The sequence below is a fragment of the Manis javanica genome, chromosome 4, assembly GCF_040802235.1.
Source record: "Manis javanica isolate MJ-LG chromosome 4, MJ_LKY, whole genome shotgun sequence".
In the NCBI taxonomy this organism is placed as follows: Eukaryota; Metazoa; Chordata; class Mammalia; order Pholidota; family Manidae; genus Manis; species Manis javanica.
The window spans coordinates 180,398,052-180,424,111 of NC_133159.1; the positions used below are offsets into that span (position 1 = coordinate 180,398,052).

At 61.7% G+C, this 26,060-nt stretch overlaps 1 protein-coding gene across 16 annotated transcripts in view; it reads right to left on the reverse strand.

Moving 5' to 3' along the window:
- Positions 1–26,060, reverse strand: part of RBFOX3 (RNA binding fox-1 homolog 3) — a 425,191-nt gene that overhangs the window by 5,376 nt on the left and 393,755 nt on the right. For 13 of the 16 annotated variants that reach the window (XM_017643316.3, XM_073236032.1, XM_073236037.1 and 10 more), the window contains 9 exons: positions 15,901–16,155; positions 9,675–9,812; positions 8,317–8,370; positions 7,426–7,518; positions 6,001–6,061; positions 2,683–2,736; positions 2,309–2,441; positions 1,668–1,848; positions 808–866 (listed from right to left, as the gene is read on the reverse strand). In XM_017643316.3, the coding sequence (XP_017498805.3) occupies positions 808–866; positions 1,668–1,848; positions 2,309–2,441; positions 2,683–2,736; positions 6,001–6,061; positions 7,426–7,518; positions 8,317–8,370; positions 9,675–9,812; positions 15,901–16,155 (1,028 nt within the window). The remainder of the gene's footprint in view (positions 1–807; positions 867–1,667; positions 1,849–2,308; positions 2,442–2,682; positions 2,737–6,000; positions 6,062–7,425; positions 7,519–8,316; positions 8,371–9,674; positions 9,813–15,900; positions 16,156–26,060) is intronic. The other 3 variants (XM_017643322.3, XM_036997219.2, XM_073236038.1) reach the window with 3 other exon arrangements.

A 26,060-nucleotide genomic window follows, 5' to 3' on the forward strand; every position in this document is an offset into this window, starting at 1 on the left:
AAAGAAGAGGGATGCACTGGAGGGGTTCCAAAAAGGGAGGGATGGTCAGGGGGCAGGGGAGTGTGTCGCCACAAAGGGGTGGCACTGTGCCCCCTTGAAGGCCTTCCCCTCCCTGGGTTGACCGTGGGTGAAATACTGGGGACAGGGCAGGGCATGCAGCCTACTGTGCACCTGACAAAACTCACATGCACCTGGTATGCAGCGAGGGGCTGGGAGGAAGGCGTGGGTCCCAGGGTGCCACCTGACACTAGCAAGGAGCGTCTAGTGGTCCCCAGGCCAGCCACAGGGACTTAGGCTTCCATATGTGGGAGCTCTGTGGCCCACAGGCCGAGTGCCCACGGGGAAAGGCGTCCAGCTGGGCCACCCTGGGGACCCTGGAGAACCTGCCCTCAAGACAAAGAGTCACCCACCAGCCTCTGGGTGTGCTGGCAGCTGGGCAGAGGGCTGGCTGCTCTTAAACAGTGGGTGCTGCCCGCCTGGTCTCTTGCACCCTGGGAGGAGGCAGACGCTCCACCTTTCTCTGCCAGAGCTAAGGGCTGGAGACCTGGGGGCTCTGAGAAGGATCAGAGGGCTCCTAGGGGCAGAAACAGGCTCCCTCGCTCCTTTTTCACCTGAGGCCACCACTGTCGTGCAGGCAGCAAGTGACTAAAGAAGTCACGGACCCTCAGGCTCAGAGGCCTCCAAGCCCATTCAGATGGGTCCCCCCTGCCGGGACCCTGAGCTGTGGGAAGGCTCCTGTCCGTCTGAGCCCAGGCCTAGGGGACCTGTCCATCCCGCCCTGCCTGCCCACTCTGCCCCCGGTGGTACCTGTCGCTGTAGGCTGCCGCTGCCGCTGGCTGAGCGTACCTGTAGGCTGCATAGCCTCCCTGCGGGGTAAGGGGGAGAGACGCACATGGCTCAGTGGGGCAGACACAGCCCGTCAACCTTCACCTTGGCCAGGTGAGGGCTAGCTGGCACAGGCCTGGGGGCACCTAGCTTCTGGTCTAAGGGAGGGCTGAGGTCTGCAGACTGAGTGGCATGGCTCAAGGTGAGGTAGAAATGTCCGTTCATTCATCCATTCACTCCATACCCTTGAGCGGGCACCATTCCGTATCTGTGTTCAAGGCTTTGGCACGCAGTAGGCACCACCAGGCCAGTGAGCCACTGACTGAGGCCATGGTGAATCCATGGTGACACTGGGTGCTCTCCTGGACCCTGGGAAGGGTCAAGGGCAAAGGGCGTAAGCTCTGCCGCCTCTTGGCTCTGGCTTAAAGAGGATGTTGAACTAGAGGCTCCGAGCTAGAGGAAGCAGCCCCACCAAAGGGTCCACTGGGGCCCCTGCTTCCTAGTCTCCAGGCTGCTATACTGGACATGGGGTGCCCACAGGGGCTCAGTCAGTAGCCCACGTGGTCAGGGATAGGGGAGGGTCACCCACTGCCCCCATCACACAATGCCTGTGAAGTGGAGAAGCGTGCTTTGGCTCCCTGGGCTGGGAGAGCCATTAACGCTCCCCAAGAGGCAGGGCTGACCAGACTCAGCCGGGGCGGGGCGCCCAGGGACACAGTGCTCTGGGCAGGTGGTGCCCTCCTGGGTTCCAAGGACAGAGTCGGGTGGGGGCTTGGGGCAGGGCCAGGGAGAGGGCTCACTGAGTGCCAGGCCCACGTTCCCTCCCCCAGGGCCGCACTTACATAAATCTCAGCACCATAAAAGCCATCCTGATACACGACCCTGGAAGCAAACGGACAAGAAAGTGGTGGGAACGCTGGAGAGGCGGGGTAGGCCGGCTCCGGTGTCTGCTGAGGAGGGAGGGGGCAGGGTACCAGCCCTGCCCATGGGGCTGGCATTTTAACAAGCGTTTGCTCCAGTGCCCTGTTTTGGTACAACAATAGAGTAACATCCTTGCTGGTCAGCTCCTCTCTCCCACCAACCCAGGTGCCCACGGGCCCACCTTGCTTACCCAGCCTCCACCCCACGCCAGGCAGCTGTCCCCCGTGAGAGGCAGGGACACCAGCCCTGGGAAAAGGGCCAGGGAAGGCTTAGAGAAGGCCTCCCTGAGCTCAAGGGCCAGCCACCACCCCACTGAAGCATTCTGCAAGGGGCTGGGGCTCTGATGGTCCCCCTAAATGCCAGTGACCCTTGGGCCCCGTGGCAGGGTGGGGCAGGGAGTGCTGACTAGTATGGAGGTGACTGTGGTGTGCAGGTCTGGGGGTTCCCACAGCCCCCTCAGTTTGGAAAGGCTGCCTCCTCCCTCTGGCTGCCCTGGCCTCCCTCTCTGTGCCCCGTGGGCCTTTCTCTGTGCCTCCCTCTCCGGGTCTCCCCAGATACTCACGCTCCGTAAGTTGGGATGGGGGGTGGGGGCGGCGCAGCCCGAAACGTATTATACACGGCCCGGCCCCGGCCCCGTAGGTGTGCACCCCTGTAGGCAACAGCCGTACCCGTGGTGGGGTAGGGGAAGCCCGTCACTGCAGGGAAGGGGGCCAGAGAGGAGACGGTGAGAGGGCAATCCCCATCGTGAGAGCAGGCGCCTACCCGGGATGTCGCCCCACCGGGCCCCGCCCCCACCCACACTCACCTACCGGGCCGCCCCCTCCGGGCTATGCCTCCCGTCAGCCCTGCCCGGGCCTTCCACCCAGAACTGCCTGGCCAACGACCTCCAACACCCAGCCAGGCCCACCCAACCTGCTCCACGGCTCCAGCCTTTACCTGCATAGAATTCAGGTCCATAGACCGCACCTACCACGGGGTTTAGCTTCCAGCCTAGAACAGAAGCAAGGAAACCCAATCACTGTCTTCCAGATCCTCTCCCCACCTCACACAGTGCTGGGAACACGGCCCTCCCTGCCAGACAACAGGCTGAACCCCTGGGGGACATTCGGAGTGCATGGCTTCTGCAGAAAGCTGGCAGGACCCCGTTCCCTGTGCAGTCTGTGAGGGTGGAAGGGGCTGCAATCAGGCCCCTCCCAAGGCCCCTCGGAATGCTGCAGCCTCACTGGCCAGGCTCCTTCACCCCCTAACAGGGACCCTCCACCTGTTCAAGCTGTGGCCCTCTCCAGCCTGCCCCTTGGTCCCCCTGCCTGGGGCACCAGCCCCAGCAGCTTGGAGTCTGCAACCTGCAGAGAATTAGGAAGGTTAAGTGGAACACATTATATAACGTCTGCAGGCTCACAGCTGGGATGAAGGGTGCTTCCACACTTGACCAGGCCCCGGGGTGGGGGGTCTGTCTCCTGCAAGCCAAGGCTCAGAGGTTGCTGAAAATGTGTGTGGCCTCCACCTGCAACCTCCTCCCACCTCCTGCCCCAAAGTCTCTGTCTGGGACAGAGCCCCCAAGGGGCTCCCTGTGCCCAGTGCAGAGCCCTGCTCTATCCTTCTGTTCTGTCTCTCCCCAAAGCAGCCGGTGAACTGGCCTTTGGCTCTGGCATAATAATGAGACCTAGCATTTCCTGAGCCCTTCACCATGCACTACCCAGTGGTGGTGTCCTAAACCCACCCCGTGAATAGTTGTCGTGCCCTTCCACTTTACAGATGAGCAAGTGGAGGCTCAGAGAGGCACAGCAGCCTCCTGTCACTTGAGTTGATGAGTGGCAGAGCCAGATACAAGCCCAGCGGTCAGGCACCACACCCAAGTTCCTGGCCACTGCCTGGTCCCCAGCTGTGATCTGCACTGGCCTCTCCCTGTCTGCAAGCAGTCCGGCTCTGTCTTCCTCTCCCACCAGGGACCTGGGTGCATAAGCAGAGACCTGCTTGTACCCGAGGCCTTTGAGGGGACGCAAGCTGGCTTTGAGTGGGCTCTGGCCCTGGGTGTTCAGATTGCGTGGTAGGGGATGGCCTGTTTTACTGAGCCTAGTCTCCCGGCCCCCCTTAGCTTACCCGGGTCTTTGCAGCATGCCCTGCAGGCCCAGCTCTGTGCCCCTCTTCACTGTGTCAGAAGAGACAGAAGGGACCTGAGTTCACTGGCTAGCTGGCAAGCCATGTCTGGAGAATGTGGCTGAGGGCCAAGCTATCAGTGGCAGACTCCACCTGTGAGCCTCAAACCGAGTTCTAACAGCCCCACTGCCGGGCGGGTGGCGGGGAGGTGTCCAGAACAGGGTATCTGGGCCTCGTTCCTCCTCAGGGCCCATTCTTCACACTCTCCAATGAGGCTGTGGGCAGCCTTCCATCCCTGGTCCACCATCACGATCAATGAGCAGATGTCTATGTCTGAATGTTACTGCTGGGACTCTGGAATCTTCTATGAAGTACCAGGTTAGGAGGAAAGAAATGTTTCATCTCCTGGAGCCACTGACCCGAACCCTCCTCCCCTGCTCCACTAGGTCTGTTCTTAGAGGCTGAGCTTCTGCTTCAGATGGCCCTGGCACCGCCACCTGGCCATCCTGGAATCCCGGGTGCCTCTGTCTGTTCCTCTGGCCTCCTGGGCACCTCTACCTGTGGCTGCTGGTCCCATCTCACTGCCTGGGACCCCAGATGACAGAGGCAACCCGAGACCCACCTGAGTCACTCATTTGTTTCTTCTGTACATAGCAACACCTGGTCAAACCTGGTGAGTTTATTTTCTTCCGTGGAAACTTCTGACTCTATACCGGATGAATTTCTTAGTGCTCCCGAGTATTTAAGCAAAGTCAAGCTGAATTCCCAGGCCACCAGAGCCTACGTGCTGGGCGTCACTGCCACCCTGCAGAGAGAACCTGGGGCCTGCCCACTGCAACCCCTGACGGCCTTGCCCAGGCCAACAAGGACATTTAAATGAGACTTGTTGCCCCAGAGGTGAGCAAAGGTTTCCCCTCTCCATTCTGTCATTCAACCAGCGTTGGTTCTGTGCCCCTTTTGTGTCATTCAGGGATTAACTCCATTCTGAATTCCATGCTCCTTGACATTTTGAGTTCTGCAGACATTTTGAGAAAGCAGGGGCGTGTGCTTTGGGTGAAGAGCGGGCAGCCGACTCCAGCACTCAGGTACCCCAGTGACCACCTGACCCTGTAAGCATATCCCTCACTTTCCCCTCATGCGTCAACCACCGGATTGCAGGGGAGTCACTCCAGCACGCCCTGGGGACCCTCACAAAGCCGGCACCCTGGATTTTTAGGAAGAATTTGAGTTCTGATAGTCCTCAGAACGGCAGGAAGGCAGCCGCAATAATTTAGTCCAAATGGGGTTCAGCCAGCCGAAGCCCCTGCCCTGCCCCACCCCTGGAGGCCAGGTGGGGAGACCCTGCTCTGGGGTTATGAAGCAGATCCACCCACAGTCCTGCCCCAGCTTTCTGTGCTTGCCTGTCACCTGACTCCAGGTATGGCTGATCAGACAGGCAGAAAGGGGACTAGGTATGACTCAGTCCACTCTGTCCCTACTGGGGTCGAGAACAAAGCCCACGCCCTGCAGGGAAACTTGTGCTGGGAGCAGGTTTGCGCTGCCTGACAAGGGGAAAGAACTCAAAGGGCCCAGACGCCTTGCCAGCTACCCTCAAACCAGCCCCCTCGCCTGGTGGTCAGCTCATGCAGGGCCCTAGGGCAGCCCCCTGTTCTCCTGGCAGCCAGCGCTCTGCCTCAGCCATCTCATCTTCAGAGGACACCAGCCACTTCTGCTCAAGGTTAGCACACATGTAGCTCTGCTCAGCTGGTGCATGGTGGGGGCCAGCCGGGCTCACCCTGGGGGCCTCAGCTTTTCTGTATTTCCAAGGCTGAGGGGGCAGGACTGTCCCTCTCATGGTCATCAAACTCACTAAGTACTGAACACTTCTAGCTAGGTCCTCGCTTGGTGCTTAGAAACTAAGTAATCACCCAGGAAGTGGCCACCATCTCACTGTCCCTGAAGCCTGTCCACATGGTCTTAGGGTGCCATGCACACTTGGGAAAGCCAGCTGTGTCCAGGGGGGGCCGGTCCCAGGTCCCCTCTTGCCTCGGCCTGGACTGGGGCCCTTTGGACTGGGGCACAAAGGGGCACTGTGCATCCAGGGAGGGAGCCTCCAGCAGCCTGGGCCCCTCCAGGGCCTCTGTCCCCGTGGCCTCCCTGGGGTCCCAAGCCCCTTACCATTGGTGTAGGGATTTGCAGTCTTCTTGTTGGTCATGACGCGGGCCGTGGCATTATTGACCTGCCCAGAGAGAGGGAGGTCGGGTGAGGGGGACGTCAGCCCTGTGCAGACCGCCGGCCGCCCCGGTCCTGCTCTGCACTTCTTCTCCATGGCCGCCGTGGAGGGGGCTGGGGGCTGGGAGGTCCCAGGGCACCCAGGCGGAGGCACAGGGCAGCCTCTGCCCCCAGCCTGGCCTCCCGTCTCCCCAGTGCTGCACCCCCTGCACCCTCAGCCCCGCTGCCCCGTGCTCTCCACAAGGCTGTTCCCACAGACCAAGCTCCAGCCTTGCTCTGCCAGCCCAAGGCCCTTGGACAAGCTGCTGGACTCTCCACAAAGGGCTCTGAGCCCAGCTAACAGACTGACCCCCCCAGCATTCTCTGCCCGAGTGGCTGCCGAGGCCTTCCTAGTAGTGGGTGCTGAGATAGCTACCCCTCCCTGTGGGGGAAGCACCCCATTTTCCCGAGGCCAGCAGGGAACTTTCTGATGGGGAGTGTGTTCCTATGGGGGGCAAGGCCGCTGGGGCAGAAGGCAGGCTGGTGCCAAAATGTGGGTCCCACTTTTCAGACATCTAAGTTATGCTGGTTATGCTGCCCGGGAGCCAGGATGGGAGGAGGAAGTTGGGGGTGGCCTCTGCAGAAGGAAGTGGGGAACAGGGCAGGTGGTGGAACCGGAGGAAGGGGGCTGGGCTGCTGCCCGAGGTGCCGCTGGGTGCTGGGCCAGAGCCTGGCAGAGGCCGGAGCCTCCAGCTCTCCTGCTTCTGGATTCCCTGCTCCCCCTCCGGCACAGCTCTGCACGGGACTCTGCACCCGCCGTGGGGCCCTCCCCTCCCCAGCTGCCCCCTAGCGCCCTGTCTGCCTGGGTGGGGCTGGGCTCCCAGACACCCAGAGCCACAGCGCTGAAGTGGGGGATGCCCAGCCCCCCAGTAAGGGGCAAGGAGGGGGTCGGGCTGTCAGGGGGACCCCTCGCCTCCCCTTCTTGCTGCTGCTCTGGGCTGGGTCCCTTTGTAGGCCTTGGCTGCTTGTTCCTGCCAGCCCCCTGGGGCATGAGATGGGGGCAGGGGCTGCTCCCTGGTGAGAGGGGCCAGGGCATCGGTGCCCCCTCCCACCCACAGGCAGACCGGGCTGCCTGTGGTCCTTGGAGCTGCCAAGTCCCAAACACACGATGCCTGGGGCGTCTCCGGGCACCTCTTGCAGCAACAGGAAGCAGCAGCAGAGGGCCTCTGGGGCAGCCTGCTGGCCAGACACGCAAGGGGCATGGGCCTGCCTGCCCAGCTTCCTGCCACGGGGCCCCTGGCCCGGCTCTCTGCAGGGCAGAAGAGGGGCTGGGGGGCCCAGTGACAGGGGGCAGTTCTCAGGCGTCCTGCTGCAGCACACTTATCTGAGCACCTCAATTTTCCGTCCCTCTACGATCGTCCCATTCAGCTTCTCCCGGGCTCGGTCAGCATCTGAGCTAGTTTCAAAAGTTACAAACCCAAAACCCTGTGAGCGGAGAAGGACAGACATGGAAAGAAAGGATGAGAAAAAGGACAAAAAAAGAGGAGGAGTGTGGGTGGGGGGGTAGGTGGGGCCGGGCAGTGGGGAGGGGGAGGGACAGAGGGAGAGAGGTGGGGAGGGAGGGGGAGAGAGAGAGGGGCTGAGTCAGGTGAGCCGAAGGAGAGACTCGAGGCAGCCGAGGTCTGTCCTGGTGCCCCCGGCAGGATGCCCAGGAGGGGTATGGCCCCAGGTGGGGGCAGCCGCTGGCCTGGCCTTGAGCCCGGCCTGAGCTGACCACATGGCACCTCCGAGGGGACGGGCCAAAACTATGAAAGACGCCAACCAAGCCAGGGGCCAGGACTGTCACCCTGAGCCCACCTGGACCCCTGGGAGGCAGCCCCACCCACCTTCACCCCAGGAGTCTGGGGCTTCCCTTCCCAGAGTGGGAAGCAGGGCGTGTCTTTGCTGGGCACCCTCCCGCCTGCCCACCCTACAGCGTGCCCACAAGCCTCAGGGCCAGCTTTGAGGCAGGCCGGCACCCAGAGGGGCTGGGGACCCAGGCCAGGGCCCAGCTGGGGTGCAGAGAGGTCCTGGCAGCTTAGAGAGAAGGAAGCGTTCAGGACGGCAGCAGGAACACAAGACGGGGGGGTCGGGGGGGCGGAGGAGCGGGAAATACAAGCACCCGTGTCGCTCAGGGGTCCTCGGGCTCGAAGCTCTCCAGGAAGGAAACGCACATGTCACACGTTAGCCTGGCGGGACCTACAGCCGGCGCTGTAATGGTGGCGGCCTCTGGGCGGCACCCACCTTGGAGCCCCGCTCGTTAAAAATGATCTCCACGTCTAAAATTTTTCCGAATTGCTGCAGAGACAGAGAGGAGGGTGGGGGGACAGCAGAGGGTGAGTTAAGGCTGCCGGCCCGGCCCGTCTGCTCCCCAGGAGCCCCTCACCCACTGCCTGTCTGGTCCCCTCCCGCTTCCTGCAGGGAAGAGGAGAGGGGCTCACAGGGGGACGGGGACGGGGACGCCCCTCCCTGCCCTCCGCTGGAGAACGCTTTTCCTGCCAGCGTGCTGGCCCCAACTCCAGGGGCGGGTGCGAGGGCCGCGTGAGCTGCTGCGAGCCGAGGACCTAGGTCGGCGAGGGCTCCATTACACAGCTGCTTTCAGTGGGGGCTGCAGGCTCAGAGGAGCTGGGCTGGCCAGGCCAGGGCCAAGAGGGGGCAGAATCCTCATCTGATCGTTCTGGCCCCACCAGCACCACTGGGCCACAGCCCCGAATCCAAGGGGGCCCGGCCCCCATAAAGGGGAGTGCGTATCTGGGGTGAGTCAGGTGCGGGCACTGGGTCCATCTGAGAACACCTGAGGCACCTCCCATTTGCCTGACAGATCCTGGGGTAGGGGGTGGCATGAGGGCTGGGGTTCAGGGGTCTGAGCCCGATCAGCTGGAGCAGAGGTGGGGGTGGGCACAGTGCAGGCAGTGAGAGGAGGGTCTGCGGTGAGGGGAGGCAGGAAGGGAAGAATCTCGGGCCTGGCCTATGTATCCTCATGGCCAGCCCTGGCCAGGGGCCCGGGGGCTGCACTGGTCCTGGTGGAAAGGCTTGGCTGCCGCCCGCTCACCCAACCCCTCAGCAGCCCAGCACCCAGTGGTCCTCGGCACCAGCTAGCTGCTCAAGTCACCTGACAGAATGAAGTGACCGCAGGACTAAAGGGCTCTCACAGTAGCCCTGACCCCGGCTGGAATCCAGCACCAAGTGCAGGAACAGCCCGGGGGAATCCAGGAGGCAGTGGCCAGGTGCTGGCTTCCTGGGGATTGTTTGCCGAGAGCCCAGAGAGGCTGGGTACCTGGCCCCCCAGGCAGAGGAGAGGCAGGGGCTGGCAGCCCCTCGAGGTGCCCTTTGGAGGCATAGAGGTCCCGGGAGCCCTGATGCAAGCTGGGGCTGCCCAGGAATCCTCTGGCTGGCACTGGCCTTGGCCCTGAGGACAGGTGGGGCAGGCTTCCGGGCAGATCTTGGCTGGGGGTTGGCGGCCACAGCAGATCCCTGAGCCCCGAGCTGTGTCCTTCCTCTTCCCCCCCGCCGACCCACAGACTGAGGGCAGAGGAGGTCCGGACCCAGGGGGCTGTGGGGGCAAGAGACCTGGGGAGCGGGGATGGCACCTGGACACTCACCCCGAACATTTGCCGCAGGTCGGGGTCCCTGAACCGGAAGGGGATGTTGGAGACATGGAGCCTCTTGGGCTGCTGCTTCTCTGTGGGGTCAGAGGCGTGGAGCTGCTGGCTGTCCGTCTGTGCCGCCTCGTCTGTCTGCTGTGGGGTGAGGACCTGGCTGTGAGGCGCCCCCTCAGCTCCCATCCCAAGGGGAGAGGCTGGTGCAAAGACCAGCTCCTCCCCCAGCCCCCCGTGGACCCTTTGCTGGGGCTGGGGTCCGGGATGTGCCCAGACAGCCCAGCTGCTTCTCGGCCAGCCCTGCCTGAGCTGGACCCCCCAAGCAAGGCCGCCTCGGCCCGTGTATCCGCCTGTCACAGAGGTCTGGCCTCGCGGCCTCCATGCCATGGGCTGTCACGGCACACCCGTCTCCCTGGCAGAGCCTGGGTGCTGGAGTGCTGGACGCTCTGGCTATCTAGGCCTGATGAGAAAGCAGAGACTGCAGAACCCAAGCCGGGCACACAAATCCAGCAGGGTGCTGCCCCGTGGCGGGCCCTGCTGCCGCTCAGCGTCTCTGGGGGCTGCGAGGCTCTGAGGAGGCAGTGGGTGGCTGTGTTCAGCCCTTCATAGCTGCTCCTCATTTCTGATCCAAACCCTGGCCAACAGAGAGGTTCTGGAAGCCTTGGGCTCAGGAACAAGGCTGTCAGTCCCAGCTCCCGTGGGGACGAGGACATGATGAAGCCCGGGGCAGCAAGCAGGTGGGGGGCTCCCCGTCGGGACTTCTGCAGAGACGGTCCACCAGCTCACACCAGCAGGCTGGCCTTTGGCCTGGTTCTGTCCCTGCTGAATTGCCGGTGCCACAGGACACAGCAGGCGCTCCTTCGGCGTTAGCGGGGTGAGCGGTGACTGCCAAGGTGCCTGGTTACGTTGCTATGAGCTGGACACCAGGGCATTGCTGTTGACAGAGCCACGGACGGCCAGCCCCAGACTCAGTCTCCTGGCTCAGCCCATTGGTGAGGACATCGGAGTGTCAGTGTCCAGGGTGGTCCTCGGCTGGTGACACACTTGGTGGTGGACGGATGCCCTGGCTCTTTCCTGTGGGGCTACTGGGGGGCTCTACTCAGTTCCCCTGATGGGGAGAGAGGGCTGAGAACACGCCTGGCACTGCTTCCTTCCTTTCCCACCTCAATTCCCAGCTCTCTGCCCCGGTGTTCTTGCCGTCACCTCCACAGGGCACTGCTCGCATCTGAATCACGGCTCAGGGCCTGCTGCCAGGACAGGCCAGTAGCTGAAGGCCCGAGGGGCCCTCCAGTAAGGCTGCTCTGCGCCTTCTGATGTGCGTGGAGAGAGGAAAGGAGGGAGGGTCCCCGGGCCCGCGCTGGAATTGGCACAAATGGAGGTGCGGGAGGCCATGGTCTCCCAAGTGGCTGACAGAAGAGGCGGCGGGGCTGGCAGCAAGAGGCTGGGAGGCAGACACGGCGAGGAGAGTGGAGAGGAGAGATGCCCGGGAACTCTTCCCTGGGTCTCCAGGAACTGCCGGGTCTGCTGCAGCCTCTCTGGTGGGTGTCCATCACCGGCGAGCTAAGGACACCTGTCCAACAAGCCTCCAGCGTTAGGGCAGGTGAGCAAGGTGAGGACACTGTGCCTGAGGCCTTGACTTGGGGGGAGCCTCACCCAGGGCTGCGTCTGGCTTGTGGCTGGGAGGTCTGTGCCTGGACTCCTGAGTGGCTGCCCTTGGTGGCCATCCTTTCTGCAAGGACAGGGCACCGCCTGCCGCCCTACTCCTGTGCTCTGGGCTGACGAGGGAGACTGAGGACACCTCCAGGTGACCAGCTGGGAGGGGGACCCGGAGGACGGCAGGGGTGCAGGGGTGCAGGGTAGGAGGGTGCAGCAAGCACCGTAGTCAAAGACTTCCTAGACTCAAACCCCGTGTTCCTGTTTTGAGAAGGGAGTACACGGCGCATGATTTCGAGCGTGGGTTTGAAGCCACCAGCCTCTTGTTAGCCTGGGGACACGTGTGCCTTGTCTCAGCAGGGTGGCCATCCTACTCATGTGTGTTCCCTGAGCCCTCCCGTCGGGCTGCTGAGTGACATGTGCCCCGGGTGGGGCTGCAGGCGATCCAGCGCCCATTCCTTGGGGTTGGCCACCAAGCACCACGCCGAGGAGTCCCCTATGGGGGGCGACCATGGAGGAAAGCTGGAGGGGTTGCAGGTCTCTGGAGAGTCCTGTCTGGCCTGCATCAGGCCCTCAAGACAGGCAACACTGGGAGGCTGCCTTTGGGCTCTTCAGGGACTCCTGGGGGGCCAGGGACCTGGGGACACCCAACAGCACAGCTCTCCTGGTTCTGTCTCCTCCTCCCTCGGTCCCACTTCCTTGCAGAGAGCAAGCCTGCGCAGGACCTTCCGAGGGCTTGTTGGCGCCCCTGAATCAAAGCAGACCCGGCCAGCACCAGTGGGTTCTTACAGAGACCTGAGCCGATCCTCTGGCTACAGCAAGGTGTGTCTCTTACTGTGCAGAGGTCAGAGAAGGCCCAGGGCCCTCTGTCACCTGTGCCCTCAGCTACCCCTGGGGATAGATGACTAATGGAGTCCCGGGGGATCTGGGAATCCGGCTGGGAGAGGGGTATGCAATGCAGGCTTTGGACCAGCAGAGGGCAGTGGTCAGCCTGGCTGATTTCTGGACTGCAGGACAGCCCACCTCACGGGAGAACTGAGCCCTGGGTGGGGGACACGGGGTCACGATGGAGCTGGGGCGTGTGGGGCCCGGCTGGACTGCCATTTCTCCCCTGCCTTGGGCCCATCCTAATAGCGGGCCTGAGTCCACTGTATGTCTGCAAGATCCAGGGTCCCTGCCTACACTCCTACCAGACGTCCCAAAAGGCCCTTTGGGGAGCAGACAAGGGCTGGACGCTTGTGTGGAAGGAGCCACGAGAGAGGCCAGCACGGCAGTAAGGAAGCACCCCCGCGTCCCAGCACAGCTGCGGACAGAGGCAGACACGTGGGCTCGCTGGCTGTGAAACGGTCAGATGTGCTGAGGAAGCCTGAGTGAAAGGCATGCCGGCCGCCCCGGGTCACAGAGGGGCAGGCAGCCGGCCCCGCCTTTCCTGGCGGTTTCCCTTCTCTCGTCTTTCTTTTTTTAAGGCCGCCTTTGCATTTCGTGTTCAAGAGGGAAGAACAACAGTGATGCCCTTTCCTCCCCAGCTGGTCTCGGTGGCTTTGCTTCTGCGTCTGGCCCCCCTCTCTGTGTCCCCTTGCATCTGCCACCCTCCCACCCTCCGAGGACCCTGCAGCCCCTTTGCAGGGATTCCCACGCCCAGCACTGTTGGCAGGGGCCTCTTGGAAATCTCCTTTCTCTGTGGCCTCCTCTCCTCTCCACTCCTCCAGAGACCTGGGCAATGACATCACGTCAGCTGTGTTATCTGGTCTTGAGCTGTCCGTTCATGATGACTTGTTCAGAACCTTGGGGTGCTGGGCAGCCCCCTCCTCCGGCAGAGCGGGGTGCTCTAGCTTTGGACTCTGCACGACGTGGTATCCTAGCTTCGGCCACTGCACGGGTCATGCTGGGCTGCCTGATGGCCCATCTGCCCGCATGCCGTAGCGAGGTGGCACACGGCTGCGTCTCACTGGGGTGGACTCAGCAGTGGACAAACTGCCTCTCTGCCCTGCACAGGGGACCAGTAGTGCCACTCCTGCCAGTCGGGGAGGCAGCAGCGATGGCGCAATGATGAGGGTTCCCAGAGGAAGATGGGGGGTGGAGTCATGTCCAAGAGCACAAGCCTGTGGGCCGTCCCGCGACTCAGGGCGGACAACTGGGTGGGGAGGACGCCTGCAGGACCCACACTGCCCTGGATGAAATGCTCTGGGGGCTTCTCCAGCCCATGTCCCTCAGGGGCCCCGACGAGCAGTGAGGTGGCCCCGATCCATCAGCAGCCTGCCGTGCTGTGCTCCATGCTGCCTTTTGCCAAAAACATAGAGGACGCCATGCTGATAAATAAAGCATCACGCTGATAAATGGCATCTGCAGGCAGGAGAGGGCAGGTCTAGACCAAAGCTGGGAGTCTGCACCGCCTGCTGCCCTGCACCTCTGGGTCCTGATACCAGGCTGCCTGGGGAAGGCCGAGGAGGCTCTGGTGAGCAGAGCCCTCACACAGGATGGGGCATGGAACAGTGCCCAGCATGGAGGTGTTCAGCCTTCAGCTGGGGGCCCTGGGCAGCTTTCCCGGGGAGAAGGTGGCTCCTGGACTCTCAGAGCAGGACAGGGTATCAGCCACTCTCTGCAGCTCCTCTGAAGGCGGGCAGCCTCTGCTGCAGCAAATGCGCCAGGCTTTACTCGAGTGCTCACACCCTCCAGCGAGGCTGAGGTCGCTGCCGGGCTCTGCGTGTCTTCAAGGTCTGCTAATCCAGTGACTCCCACCTCTGGGCTCTTTCAGCCCTTAGGGCACGGAGACTAGTGGGTCCCCAGATGGAAGACTTGCAGACTTTCACCTCCTCGCAGGGCCTCGAGATGCCAGAGCTGATGAAAGGAAGGCCAAGACTGCTCTCTGGCCCTGGCACTTTCTTGCGGGCATTTGGCCTGAGCAGGAGACTCTCATCTCAGTGGGGATGTCTCCTCCCCAGGACTCCTGGGTCCTCTCCAGGGCCCATGGACTCACAGCCATGGAGGCCACAACTGGCTCCTCTTCGACTTTTATGTCCCTGATTGGTGGAAACTGATGCCACCACAGGCCAGGCTGGGTCAGGTCCTTTCTGGACCTCAGTGCTGGTTTAGTGCCTGGCACATAGTAGGTGCCCCAAAAACGTCTGCCAGATGAAGGAACACTATAGTTGTCCAGGTTAGGCTGCATCTGGTGGCCCTGGTGTCAAGGAGGACTTCAGGCTTGTTTCTGTTGGGCAGGGGCAGCTGTGGGCAGGGACAGCCAGGGGCATCTTCGAGGCTGATGGGCTTGTTTTGCTTCCAGGATGAATCCCCACAGCTCACTGCCTGTGCGTGAGGAGGTTGTGGGAGGTTTGACCACATGCACGCTGCTCACTGTGGGCCCTCGGAAGAGAGCAGCCCGCCAGCTTGTCTGTAATGAGCCCGCCTTTGCTCCCGAGCTGGCCGCTCTCTTCTGAGCACAGACAGGCCACGGGTTTGAGGGATCCGAAGCAGAGAGAGCCCAGGAAGTGGGACTGGTTCCCAGCTGTATGGTCTGTGGGCCTTGCCCTCTCCATCTGCAGGAACCTTGGGGGTGTCCACAGGTCACACTCTGCACCAGGGGCGCCCGGGGAAGGAAGTCTGATGGCTTAGGAGCAGACCTGGGCTGGGCAGCGCTCTGAGCCAGGCAAGGCGTGGCCCCACGTGAGGGTTGGGTCCAGCCCAGGGGGTGGGCCACTCTCCCCCAAGAGCTTGGATGCTGCTGCCCACACCAGCAGGGGGAGGGCAGTATGTGGGAGCCGCCCAGTCTGTGGCGGGACTGGGGGGTGCTGAGGGAGCATAGTGGAGGGTGGCACCCCTCAGGAGGCAACCAGGGTGGTCGCACTGCTGGGCAGCATGGAGCATGCTGGCCTACTGCCCAGCCCCCGACAGCCAGAGCTGGGAGAGAGCCGGTGGGGACGCTGGATGAACCCAAGGCCCCAGAGCAGGGCGGGTTGGGCACACGGAGAACGCAGTGGCCAGGGCAGGGCGAGGGGCTGGCAGGCTGAGGTTCCGGAGTCTGTGCAGCAGCCTGGGCCTGGGAGGGGGCTGCCTTTTTGGGGTGCCCACCCGGGTCGGCTCCTGCTGACCACACTCTTGTGCTATCAGGAAATCTCTGAGAAGCATAGGGCTCAGCACTTTCTTCTCGGGGCTGCATCACAACCACATAATTGAAGCCATCTGATCGGAGGGCAGCCAAGCAGGTAGATTACAAGTGATTAGAAAGGATGGGAGTGCCTGCTGCTCGAGACAGCTGAGGGCCCTGGGCCTCTTTGGAGCCCCCAGCCCACCCGGCTGGCCCCCACAACACCCCGGGAGGACAGGCTCTGTCTCCCAGCTGAGCGGAGAGGCTGCCTGAGGTGGTGGCTCAGGGAAGCAGGGGACAGCTGCAGGCCTGGCAGAGGGCAGGGTCACCGCCCCACCCTGCTGGGCCTGCTCACCAGAAGGGTCCTTGGAGTGGGGTGCTCAAGGGCTCTGGGGCTGAGCGCTTCCCCCCGCCTCTCATCACAGAGGCCCCGCCCAGCCCTCCACCTGCGGGCCCCCCTCCCTGAGGCTGTGCAGCTGCAGGGCCCCTTACCGGCACTGTCTGGGCCCCAGCAACGGGCTGTGTGCTGGCCTCGGTGCCTGGCTGCTCGGGGTGCGTCTGTGCTGGTGTGTACAGGGTCATGCCATGCTCCGGGGGGACCGGGGTCTGGCCGGAGTAGTCCTGGGTGGGGTGCGGTGGGGGCGGGGCATACTCGGAAGGGATGCCGTTCTGTGGCGGAGGAGGGTACTGGGTGGGGGGATAGGGCTGGGCCATCGCTTCAGGCGGGGCCGTGGCGTCCTGAGTACCCTGCAGAGGGAGAGAGAGAGGCTGGTCAGGCCCTCGGTGCACGGCACACTGCCCCAGCTCCACTCACGGCAACCTTTGCCAGGCCTCCTAGGTGGGGGCTCGTCCAGGACTGGAGGCCACTTACACACACTTGTCAAACCTGAGTATACGGAAGGTCTTTTTTGATCCACCTAATTTTAAAAAGTTAAACATTTTGAGGAAACTGTAGACTCATATGTACCTGTAAGAAATAGCATACTGCACTCCCATGTACCCTCTGCCCTGTGCTTGCCAGTGGTGACATCTTGTAAAGCCATCCCCACCAGATGACATCGATCTAGTCAAGACACAGGAGGTTCCAGCAGCACAAGGAAGCCCCCTACCACCCTCTACATCCCCACCTCCTGCCGGCTGGGAAGCCCTGTTTTCTCACGGTCAAAGCAGGTGTGGAGCACAATTCATGGCCTGAGGAGGTGATCAGAGCCGACGTGCAGAACATGAGCCTGGCACCCTCAGCCCCAATGATGGTCACTGGGCGAGGCGCCATCTAAGGGGCACAGCAGGTCCCGAGGATCCCTGAGATCCCCCCACGGACCCCTCCCCGCCCTTCTGATGGCCTGCTGCCCCAGGAGGGACAGTGCCCCCTCAGTGCTGGCCCCAGCCACTCGGGGGGCTTCTGGAAGCCCTGGTCTTCGGTGGGGCTCCAGCAATGCACCAGGGCAGTGGGTCTCCTAACGGGGGTCCCGGACTGCAGCTCTGGCCTCACCCTGGAGCTTGTCCCTGACGCAGCTCCCGGGCCCCACCCAGTCCTCCTTCCCAGGCCTGGTGCTCATGAGAAGCGCTGGTGCGGGGCATGCAGAGCAGCGCTGGGGGAAAGTCCTTTGGCCTCACAGAAGTGACTGGGGTCCACCAGGGTGCAGAGGGGAGGTGGGTGGGGGCAGGGCTCTGCATCCCTCCTGGCAGTCCCACTGCAGACACAGGCAGCAGCCTCTCTGAGCAGGGGAGGCACTTTCTGAGGGCGTCCCCAGGGGAGAGAGGGCCCGCATTACTCAGAAGGACAGGTGTTGAGTAGACGTCGGGCAGGGAAGGACCCCTGCACAGACGTGCACAGTCTGACGCTTCGCCGAGGGGAACCCTGCATGTGCCCACACTGCCCGAGTCAGGCTGGCCTCAGCGCATTTAAGTGTCTGTCTGCTGCCTTGCCCCCCCCATGAGATGGCATCTCTCCAGGGGATGTGCTGGGTCTTGCTCTCTACCTACTCTTCATTCACTTACTAATTCACCCAACAACTGTTTATCGGGTTTGGGGTGCCAGGCAGTGGACAGGCAGGCCCTGACCTGGTAGGTCTGCAGTCCAGGGAGAGCGGGATGCCTGAGGCCAACTATGCCCACCACCCAACCTTTAAGGCCCCCAAGGCCAGCCTCCGCTGTCTCAGTGCCCGCCACGCCTGACCTGCAGGGTGACCCCTGATACCACTGAGCAGTGGCCTGATGGGCAGAAAGATCCTGTCCTCTTCCTCCTTGGTGAAGCCACCCATTCTCACCCTCTCGCTGCAGAGACTCAGAAACTGGGGCAACACTAGAACTCCTGACAACAGGGAGATGTGTGTGCATGCACACGTGCACACAATCACACGCACACAATCTCACAGTCACAGGCAAGCAGTCACACACATGAATGCATGCCCCTAGCTGGAGATTCGTGCCTCATTGCTCCGAAGTAGCCCTTGAAGCCCCATTGCCCACTGTCAGTGGACATTTGGACACCGTCCCCCAGCACCCGGGTGAGGGGGGCAGGGGTGCGTTCAGGGTGAGGGAGGTGAGAGTGGGGGCTGCAGCAGGGGTGGGAAGCAGCCAAGCCCCAAGACAGGGAGCTATGGGGTCCAGAGCAAGGGGCTCAGGGAAGCAGGAGAGAGAGGGTGCCGTCAGCAGCCTTGGGAGATCAATTCACTGATAAATATTTGATGAGAACCTTCACTCACATACACCTGCCCATTCCTCTGCTTCCCTGCCTCCTCCAAGGCCCCCAGAAAGGGAGGTTCCCTTCCCATGGGCCCCCTTCTCACCCAGACCCCAGCCATCCCCAGTGCCCTCTTCTCTTCCCTGTTCAGGTTGAGTGACCTTTGCCAGAAACTCCCACAGCTCTTCCCCAGGCTGGAGCCCAGGGCCCAGAGACTAGGCTGTCAGGGGCCCCTGCAACACAAAGGTGGGAGCACTGGGCTATGTGTTTGGGGCTTCTGATGGGGTCTGGAGTGGGCAGCAGGTGGCTGTGAGATGGGATGGGGACACCTGTGACATGGGAGACCCATCAGCACACTGAGCTGGAGTGCCCGCTGAACTGCAGACATGGACTCATTCAATCCCCCTTGGACCCCCAAGATGGATACTGTTACCTCGAGGTCACAGCTAGTAAGACCCAGGCGCAGGGACTAAGTGACTTCAGGCTGGTATGGGAGCAGCTGGGATAGCCGCACGGGCCACATGGCTCCCAAAGCAGAGCCTTGGACCTTGAGGCAAGGGATGGGAGGTTCTGCAGCCTGGTGAGAGTCCAGGCTCTGGAATGCACAGAGAGGGGCCCCCTTTCGCCACCGGCTGGCCCTGGGTGACTGCTCATCCTCTTTGAATACGTTTCCCCATGTGCAAGGGGTCCTCATGGCGCCCTGGGCAGAGAAGGTGCAGAATAAAAGCTAGCTGGTGGGCTTTGGTGGGTCCTGGGCAATGCCTGATGCCCTTGCCCTGCATCCCCTCCATGCCCATGCTGGGGTGGCTGTGGTCCCATGAGTGGCTCTCACCCTGGCTGCAAATCCCACACCCGGGCACCACCCCGGCGCAACCAAACTTTTCCATGAGGTTGTGATGTGCAGCCCTGGCTGAGACCCCACACAGAGCTGGATGTGGAGACAGAGGTTGTCAAGTCCCCCCCGAGTGGCATACAAATGCCTGGCACACAGCGGGCGGCACAGCCAGTGTCTGTCACATTCCTTTCTCCCCCGTTCCTTGGTCTGCTGGACCCACAGCCTAAAGTGTCTGGGCTTTGTGACATGAGACAAGCAGATTCCCTGTGTCAGGGCAGCTTGTGACCATGTCTGGCTCCCCAGTGGAGTGTGAATTCCCAGCCCGGAGGCCACTCACTCAGCTTCCGTCTCCACATCCCTGTACGCACACAGCAGCCTGCTGCGCGCTGGAGGGGTGGGTGTGTGGGTGGAGGGGTGGCAGGACGGCGGGAGGGAGGGTGGACGGGTAGATGGACAGACGTGTGAAAGCTTAAAGACCACGGTCAAGTCATTGTCCCCCCTCCATTTACAAACTTGTCCCCTCTCCTGTCATCATCGGACAGAGCTGGTAAGTCCCCTCCGTGGCCCACACTGCTGGAGCAGCACAAAACCCAGAACGAGGCACCGACGGGCACGGGCCCTTGCCTGAAGCCAGGCTGGCACTGCCACACGGCTCTCACGCTCTGGACCACCAGTTCCCTTTTCCTCCTCAGCCCCCCAGATACTCTCAGGTATTTTCACTCTTGGGGGCGAGGCTGCTTCCTGTCTTCTGCAGAAAGCAGCAGACAAAGTCTGTGCTCACCCGCTCCCCGACTTGCCCTGGTCTGGGCTCCGCCTCGCCTCCGGCCCCGGGATGAGCATCTGTGCTCCTGTCTCCGACCACCCACTTCCATTCTCACCGACGTGCTCAAGCCCACGCTAGGAGGAGAGAAGCCTCCTGGACCCCGGAGCTCCTTCGGCCGATTTCTGTGGCAACAGTCCCATCCAGCCGATTCCAGGCTACCAGCACAAGAGTCACCAACTGTGGGGCTGGGAAGAGATGCACCCAGCCCAGGGCTTGCACCAACAGCTCCAGCACATCCCGGGGAGGGGAACGGGGTCCTGCCCTGAGGCCCACTCCGATTTTCCTTGGTTGCCCCAGCAAGAGTTCTGGGAGGCCGGCAGTGTGGGCAGTAGTGAGGCGGCTCTGAGGGAGGCCGGGCTGGAGCTGCACCAGGACTGAGGGGAGAGACCAGGGCTCAGAGGGGCCGGGCGGCACTGCCTGCTGGGAGGGAGACTCACAGACCGCAAGGCTGGGGCCGAGAACCCACCCGTGTGACGGCTCCGCCCGCCCACCCAGTTCATCTGTCCCCTGGAAGCCACTTTCCTTTCTCTTATCAGTTAGGGCTGTAGGACAGCCTGTCACACCCCTTATTACTTCATTCAGGACCCCTCACGTCCTGCACGCCGCAGCAGCCAGCTCCCAGGTCCCTCTCGCCCTCCAGGAGGGGTCTGGTGCCCAGGCTGCCTCTGTCACCCAGAAGGCACAAGTCATGCTGCGCATCTGCTCCCATCTCCGAGACCCAGAGGACTTGAGGGACACGCAGGCAGAGTCCCCAGGAGTGGGCAGGACCCTGAGTCACTGGGCAAGTTTAATAAGCTGACGCCAAGTCCTGTGTCCTGCCATCCCCACCACGCCAACCCCTTCCCTCTGCCAGAATGCTGGTGTCCCCCCTTTTCTCTCTGTGTACAGCCTCACATCTTCCCTTGAGCCTTTCTTGCTGTGATGTGTGCACCACGCCTTGGAGGCTGCTGAGAGCTGGGCTGGTGGGTGACGGGCTGGGTCACCCCTGCACACCCCAAGGCCGGAGCATGGAGCCCTGTTCTCCAAACACACAGAACACACACGGGGGACAAGCCTGGGCTCCCATGAGCCCCCAACACTGGGGCCAGTCTCCTGACACAGCCTCTTGGGGCATCTTGGGACCGTGCCACTCTGCCCAGGCTTGGCACAGGGGTGGAGGAGCCCTGCGACCCTCTCTTTCTAGTGTCCCTACCCCAGTCTGATTTCTGCATCTGCACCATGAGAGCTGACAGTGCCAACCCAGAGCTGCTGGGGGCCAGAACAAGATGTGCCCGAATCAGCCCAGTGCCTGTGAAGCGGGTGCTCCCTGTTCTTTACGCTCTGTGCTGTCTGGGGAAAGAACTTGGCATCTGTGAACTTGGGCAGGAAAACATCCTACGTCTCCCTCTGACTGTCCTCCCCACAAACGTGCCTGCAAACCCAGGACATGAGCAACCTGCACACCCATCTGCCGCTGGCACAAAGCATAGGTAGGTCCTTCCGGCTGCCATGGCCATGCCAGTGTGTGCTGGTCTTTACATTCACCCCAAATCCCACACTAGGGTAGTAAGAAGACCCAGCTGGCGTGGCTAGTTCATGCATTAGTAAAGAAGCCACAGGTATGATTTTACAGTTTTCTCTCCTTTGATAAATGTATTTCAGTAAAAACTTTTTTCTTGGTAATCCTGTGTATTTTATTTTACGCATTTAAGACCATTTTCTAAGAAGGGGTCCATGTGCGTCAACAGATGCCAAAGGGATTCAAGGCACCTGAGGGGGTAAGCAGCTCTGGCTCCAGCAGACCCAGGGGCATTCCCACTCTAGCACCGAGGTGCCATTCTGCGCCCCCAGCGTGGAGCCTGAGCCCAGAGCCGGCCCCTTCCAGCATCAGGTTGGGTCCAGGTCTCAGCTGAAAGGCCCCCTGGCAAGGGGACGGATTTTTGCACGATCAAACTATAATTCCCTTCAAGCTCACTGCATCCAAATCATAAATAACGTGGCTCCGTAAATCCCCATCTCCCATCAGCTTCCCCTCCAGCCCTGCTCTCCTCCTGCCTGGGGAAATCAGCGCAGCCTCTGGCTGAAGGGACTCGGAGAGCAGGCTGGGGAGTGCCGGGGAGCAGTTCACCTCGACTGTCAATCAAGCTGGAAGGAACCGCCCCCAAAGGCTCTGACTTCTGGAGCCTGTGCAGAGCTCGAGGCCGCTGGGCTGCGGGGAGAGGCCCGGGTACGTGGGCAGGGCGGGTCCCTGAGGGGGGCCCAGCCCCAGCCCGCCTCGCCTTGTCCCACAACAGTCACCGCTGACTCTAGGGCCGCCTCACTGCAGCTCCCACGCAAGTCAGTCTGTCCCATGCCTTCACCTTCCCACCCACCCATCAAGAACTGTTTGCTGAGCACCTATTAGGTTTGCTGAACATCTACTATGGGGAGACCACAGTGAGAAACATGGGTAGGCTTTGTGCTGCCAGTCTGCTTGACCCAGGCCTCTTCCTCCATCCTGGAAGTGTTCAGACACCTCCTCTGGGGAGCCTTCCAAGCAATCCCTACCCCTGTGATCTCCATTTTGCAGCCACTCCTTCGTCCTTCCCAGAGGCTCTCTAAAATGCTGCTGTTGTAAGCAGGCGAGCACACGCGGCCGCTTTGTGTACTTGTACAAAGCTCCCTCCCAGGACGGTGCGAGTACAGAGCAGCAGGCCAGCTGTGCAGGTGACGCCCAAGGGAGGGCCACAGAGAACCCAGTCATCCTGCCCACAGATATGAAGGAGCAGCCTCGGGCCACTCCCCACCTGCAGGGCAGCTGGCTCTGCACCCACAGGGGCATCTTCCTGTTTCCTGCTTCCTGCATATTCATTAAGGAATATTAGCATTATTAATGGCCCGTGGTCTTCATTTAGCAAATGGGACAGGATATTAAGCACGGTGCCCAGGACATGAGGAGGACAGGCAGGGTTGGGGCTGGCGGATGGGTGGGTGGGGCCACCGGCAGCACCCATCGGGGGTGTAGTCCACGGTCTGCGCCCAGCAGCCTCCAATCCCAGACATCCCCCATCCTCCCACGGTGCCTTCTAGCTACTGTGAGCCCTGGGAAGGCAGACTCAAATGAAAATTCGCAAAACGTAATTAGGAAGGTAAATTTCCTTGCAACGAAGATTACATAATGTGTCCCACAGTCAAACACCCGCCAGCATCTGGTTTGAGCGCAGAGGACTTATTTTTTGGTGGGGATAACTCCCTGGCAGACTTTCTCTCTTGGGGACATTTGGGCGTTGGGGGTGGGGGCAGTATCTCTGGGAAGGGGGACGTGGTGGGTGCAGAGACCCTGTTCACGCCTGGTCATGTGTGCACGGAGGGCACGCATGGCCCTTCAGCCCTGCAGCGGGACATGGTAAGGTCTGGGAAGTGGGGTCCGTGGTTAGCTGCACTTCATGTCCAGGAGCTGTTAAAAATGCAGATTCTGGGGCTGTGCTGACCTGCAGATGCCCCTGGGACAACACCTTGTTCTCTCACTCATTTGGGCTCGGAGCACCTGCTGAGCCTACAGCCTGGAAACAGGGTGGCCTGGAGCAGCTCCAAGCAGTCCTTCGGCAGCATTGGACCTGTGAGCAGGGTAGGCAAGCAGGTGGGGCACCCCAGAAGGTGAGCAGGGTGGTGGTGGGGGCCCTGGGGAAGCAGCCAGGGCCACCTGAAGTGCTGTCCTCCCTCAACAGGAAGATGCTGCTGCCCGCTGCCACGGCCACTGCCTTTCTCCTGGCAGGAGGTACCTGCCCTGAGCCGCTCTCCTTGCGTCCAGGACTCACTTTTGCTCGGGGAGTGGGGGCCGTGCCCAGGCCACAGAAAGCCCCCGGATTCACAGAAAGCCCCTCCCAACAGCAGGAGTAGTGCTTCCAATAGGGGGTCCAGGTGCCCCATTACCCCTGACAAGAAGGGGGCCCCCCAGTGCAGGGGGGACATGGAGGATGGGTCCTCAGAGGCCTGTTCCTGTCCTGCCCCCACAGTGTCTACATGGGGCCTTCTGCCTGTCAGCCTTTTCCCGGGACCAGGAAAACACGTGTCCCTTAAACCCTCCTTAGGCCTGGCATTCAGGGTCCCTGCCGGTGCAGGGAGGTGGCTGGAGCCAGGACCGGGGAGCTGAGTTCATACACCGGACAGGACAACTCTCTGGTGCAGGCAGTGGCTGGAGTGTGGGGAGGAAGTGGGCGGCGGGAGAGGCCCCCGTACTGAGGGAAGCCCGAGGGCTGCCAGGCCTCTCCGTCTGGGGGCCACGGGGACAGTGCTCTCGGCAGGGCCCTGCACCTGCAGTCAGATGGGTGGCGGTGCGCCCTCGCACAGCTGGTCCCGTCCCAGCAGATCCTCCAGGGCTGGGGTCTGAACCACACCAGCTGTCACCTGGCCTGTGCTATGAATCGAGCAGGCACTGCCTGGGGACCGCTGCCACAGGGCAGGGGACGCAGCTGCAGACTCCAAGTGGACAATTCTCTAAACACACTTCAAAGTGGGGACTTCCCCCAGGGGACGGGGCTTGGCATGGAGTAGCCCGGGGCCCCAAGTCTACACCCAAGTCCACACCTAGCCACAGGCCCCTGCACTCTACTCCTTGGCCTCCTCAGGTCTAACAGGACCCACTTCCCCTCATCTCCCCAGAGGCACCATGTGTGCTCTGTTCTGGACACCCAGCAGTTGGGCAGTGGGGACGCCCTGCAACTGAAGTGTGTGCACACACCCACTCACATGCATACTTCTTTAGGCACACATGCACACACACATATCTCCTTATGGACACATGTGTTCATACAATGTGTTCCCTGCATGTACACTCACTTGTATGCGCACACACGCATTCTCTGTGCATAAGCACTCACACACATTCATTTTTGCACTTACATTCTGACACACTCATTTTCCTTCACACAATGGTCTCACACACGTGCGTTGCTTCATGCACACTCACATTCCCTTGTGTGCGCACACACTTTGCGTAGCCACGTGTGTTCGAGCCTGCCATGCATTCCCCTGCTGCCCCCAGAGGCCATGTATGCGCACAGCCTGGAGCAGGGGCTCCCAGCCGGGCACCCCTGGCATTTGGGGCAGATCATTCTCTTGTGGGACCATGCTGGGCTCTGCAGGATCCAGCCCCACCCTGGGCTCTACCTACAGATGCCTGGTCCCCCAGTTGTGACAACCAAAAATGTCTCCCGACATTGCCACATGTCCCCAGGCAGGGGGCAGAACCACCCTCAGCCGAGCACCTGGGACCCCGATACCCCTTACACAACCCCGTCCAGCAGACATGCCTCCGTGTGACTGTGCACACGGCATCCACGTCCCCACCCACCTGCCTAGACGCAGGTTGTCCCCGAGAAGCGCGCTGCCACCCAGGCCTCGGCACCTCCTCTCCCTCCCCAGGCTGCTGGCACCTGGCCCAGGCTGGGGCACCGGGGAGGGCGTGGGCAGGCGGAGGAGGCGGGCTGGCTTTTACTGTTTGGCTCCTAGCTCACGGAAGAGGCAAGCACGGATCTAATCTTCAGCTGATTAAATGTCCCTCATTAATGAGTTTCTTTAATTAATGAAGTTTTTGGGTCTGCTCCACTTGCTTTATTCCAGCCACACTCTGCCTCCTCAGCACAAAGTGGGGCCGTTTCCTCCCGGGTAATTGAGGAGCTGCGGCCGTTCCTGCCGACGCTGCACTTTGCTGATTGTGCCTGTCAACTCGGGGCTGACAACTCCATTTTTAAACATTTCTTCTCTAGAAGCTGTGCACATGCGTGCTTGCACACACAGATGGGGCACTGCCATGGTCACAGCCAGGCCCATGCACACATGCAGGGCGTGCTCACACGGGCAGGTCTCACGTCCTGGCACCCAGAGGTGCACATGCTGAGGGCATGCCAGGCCCACCCCTGCTCGAGCATGCCCACAGGCACACAGTGCACACTATGCCAAGCACATCTGTGTGTAGCACACACAGGTGGTGCACACCCCCCCGCACACTCGGTCCTCAGCTCACGCCACCCCACATCATGCCACCTCATGTCTAGGCACCAGGTACACCCACAGCTCTGGCTCTCACAGTCCCGCCCTGGTGCCCCTCACACCCATGTCCATGTTCATGCCTCCATGATGTGCACACCCCCAGACACACAGCCCACAGAGACTGGAAGAGCGTGAGTAACAACCACATGTCAGGCAGACCCCTCCAGGCCCGCCATGGAAGAAGGGCTCGCTGGGGATGCCCGGCATGCCAGGTGACCACGTCTCCAGGTCCACCTGCTGTCTGAGTGACCCTGCTCGGCCGCCACTCAGCCCAGGTGGCTGCCCAACCTCCTTGACCA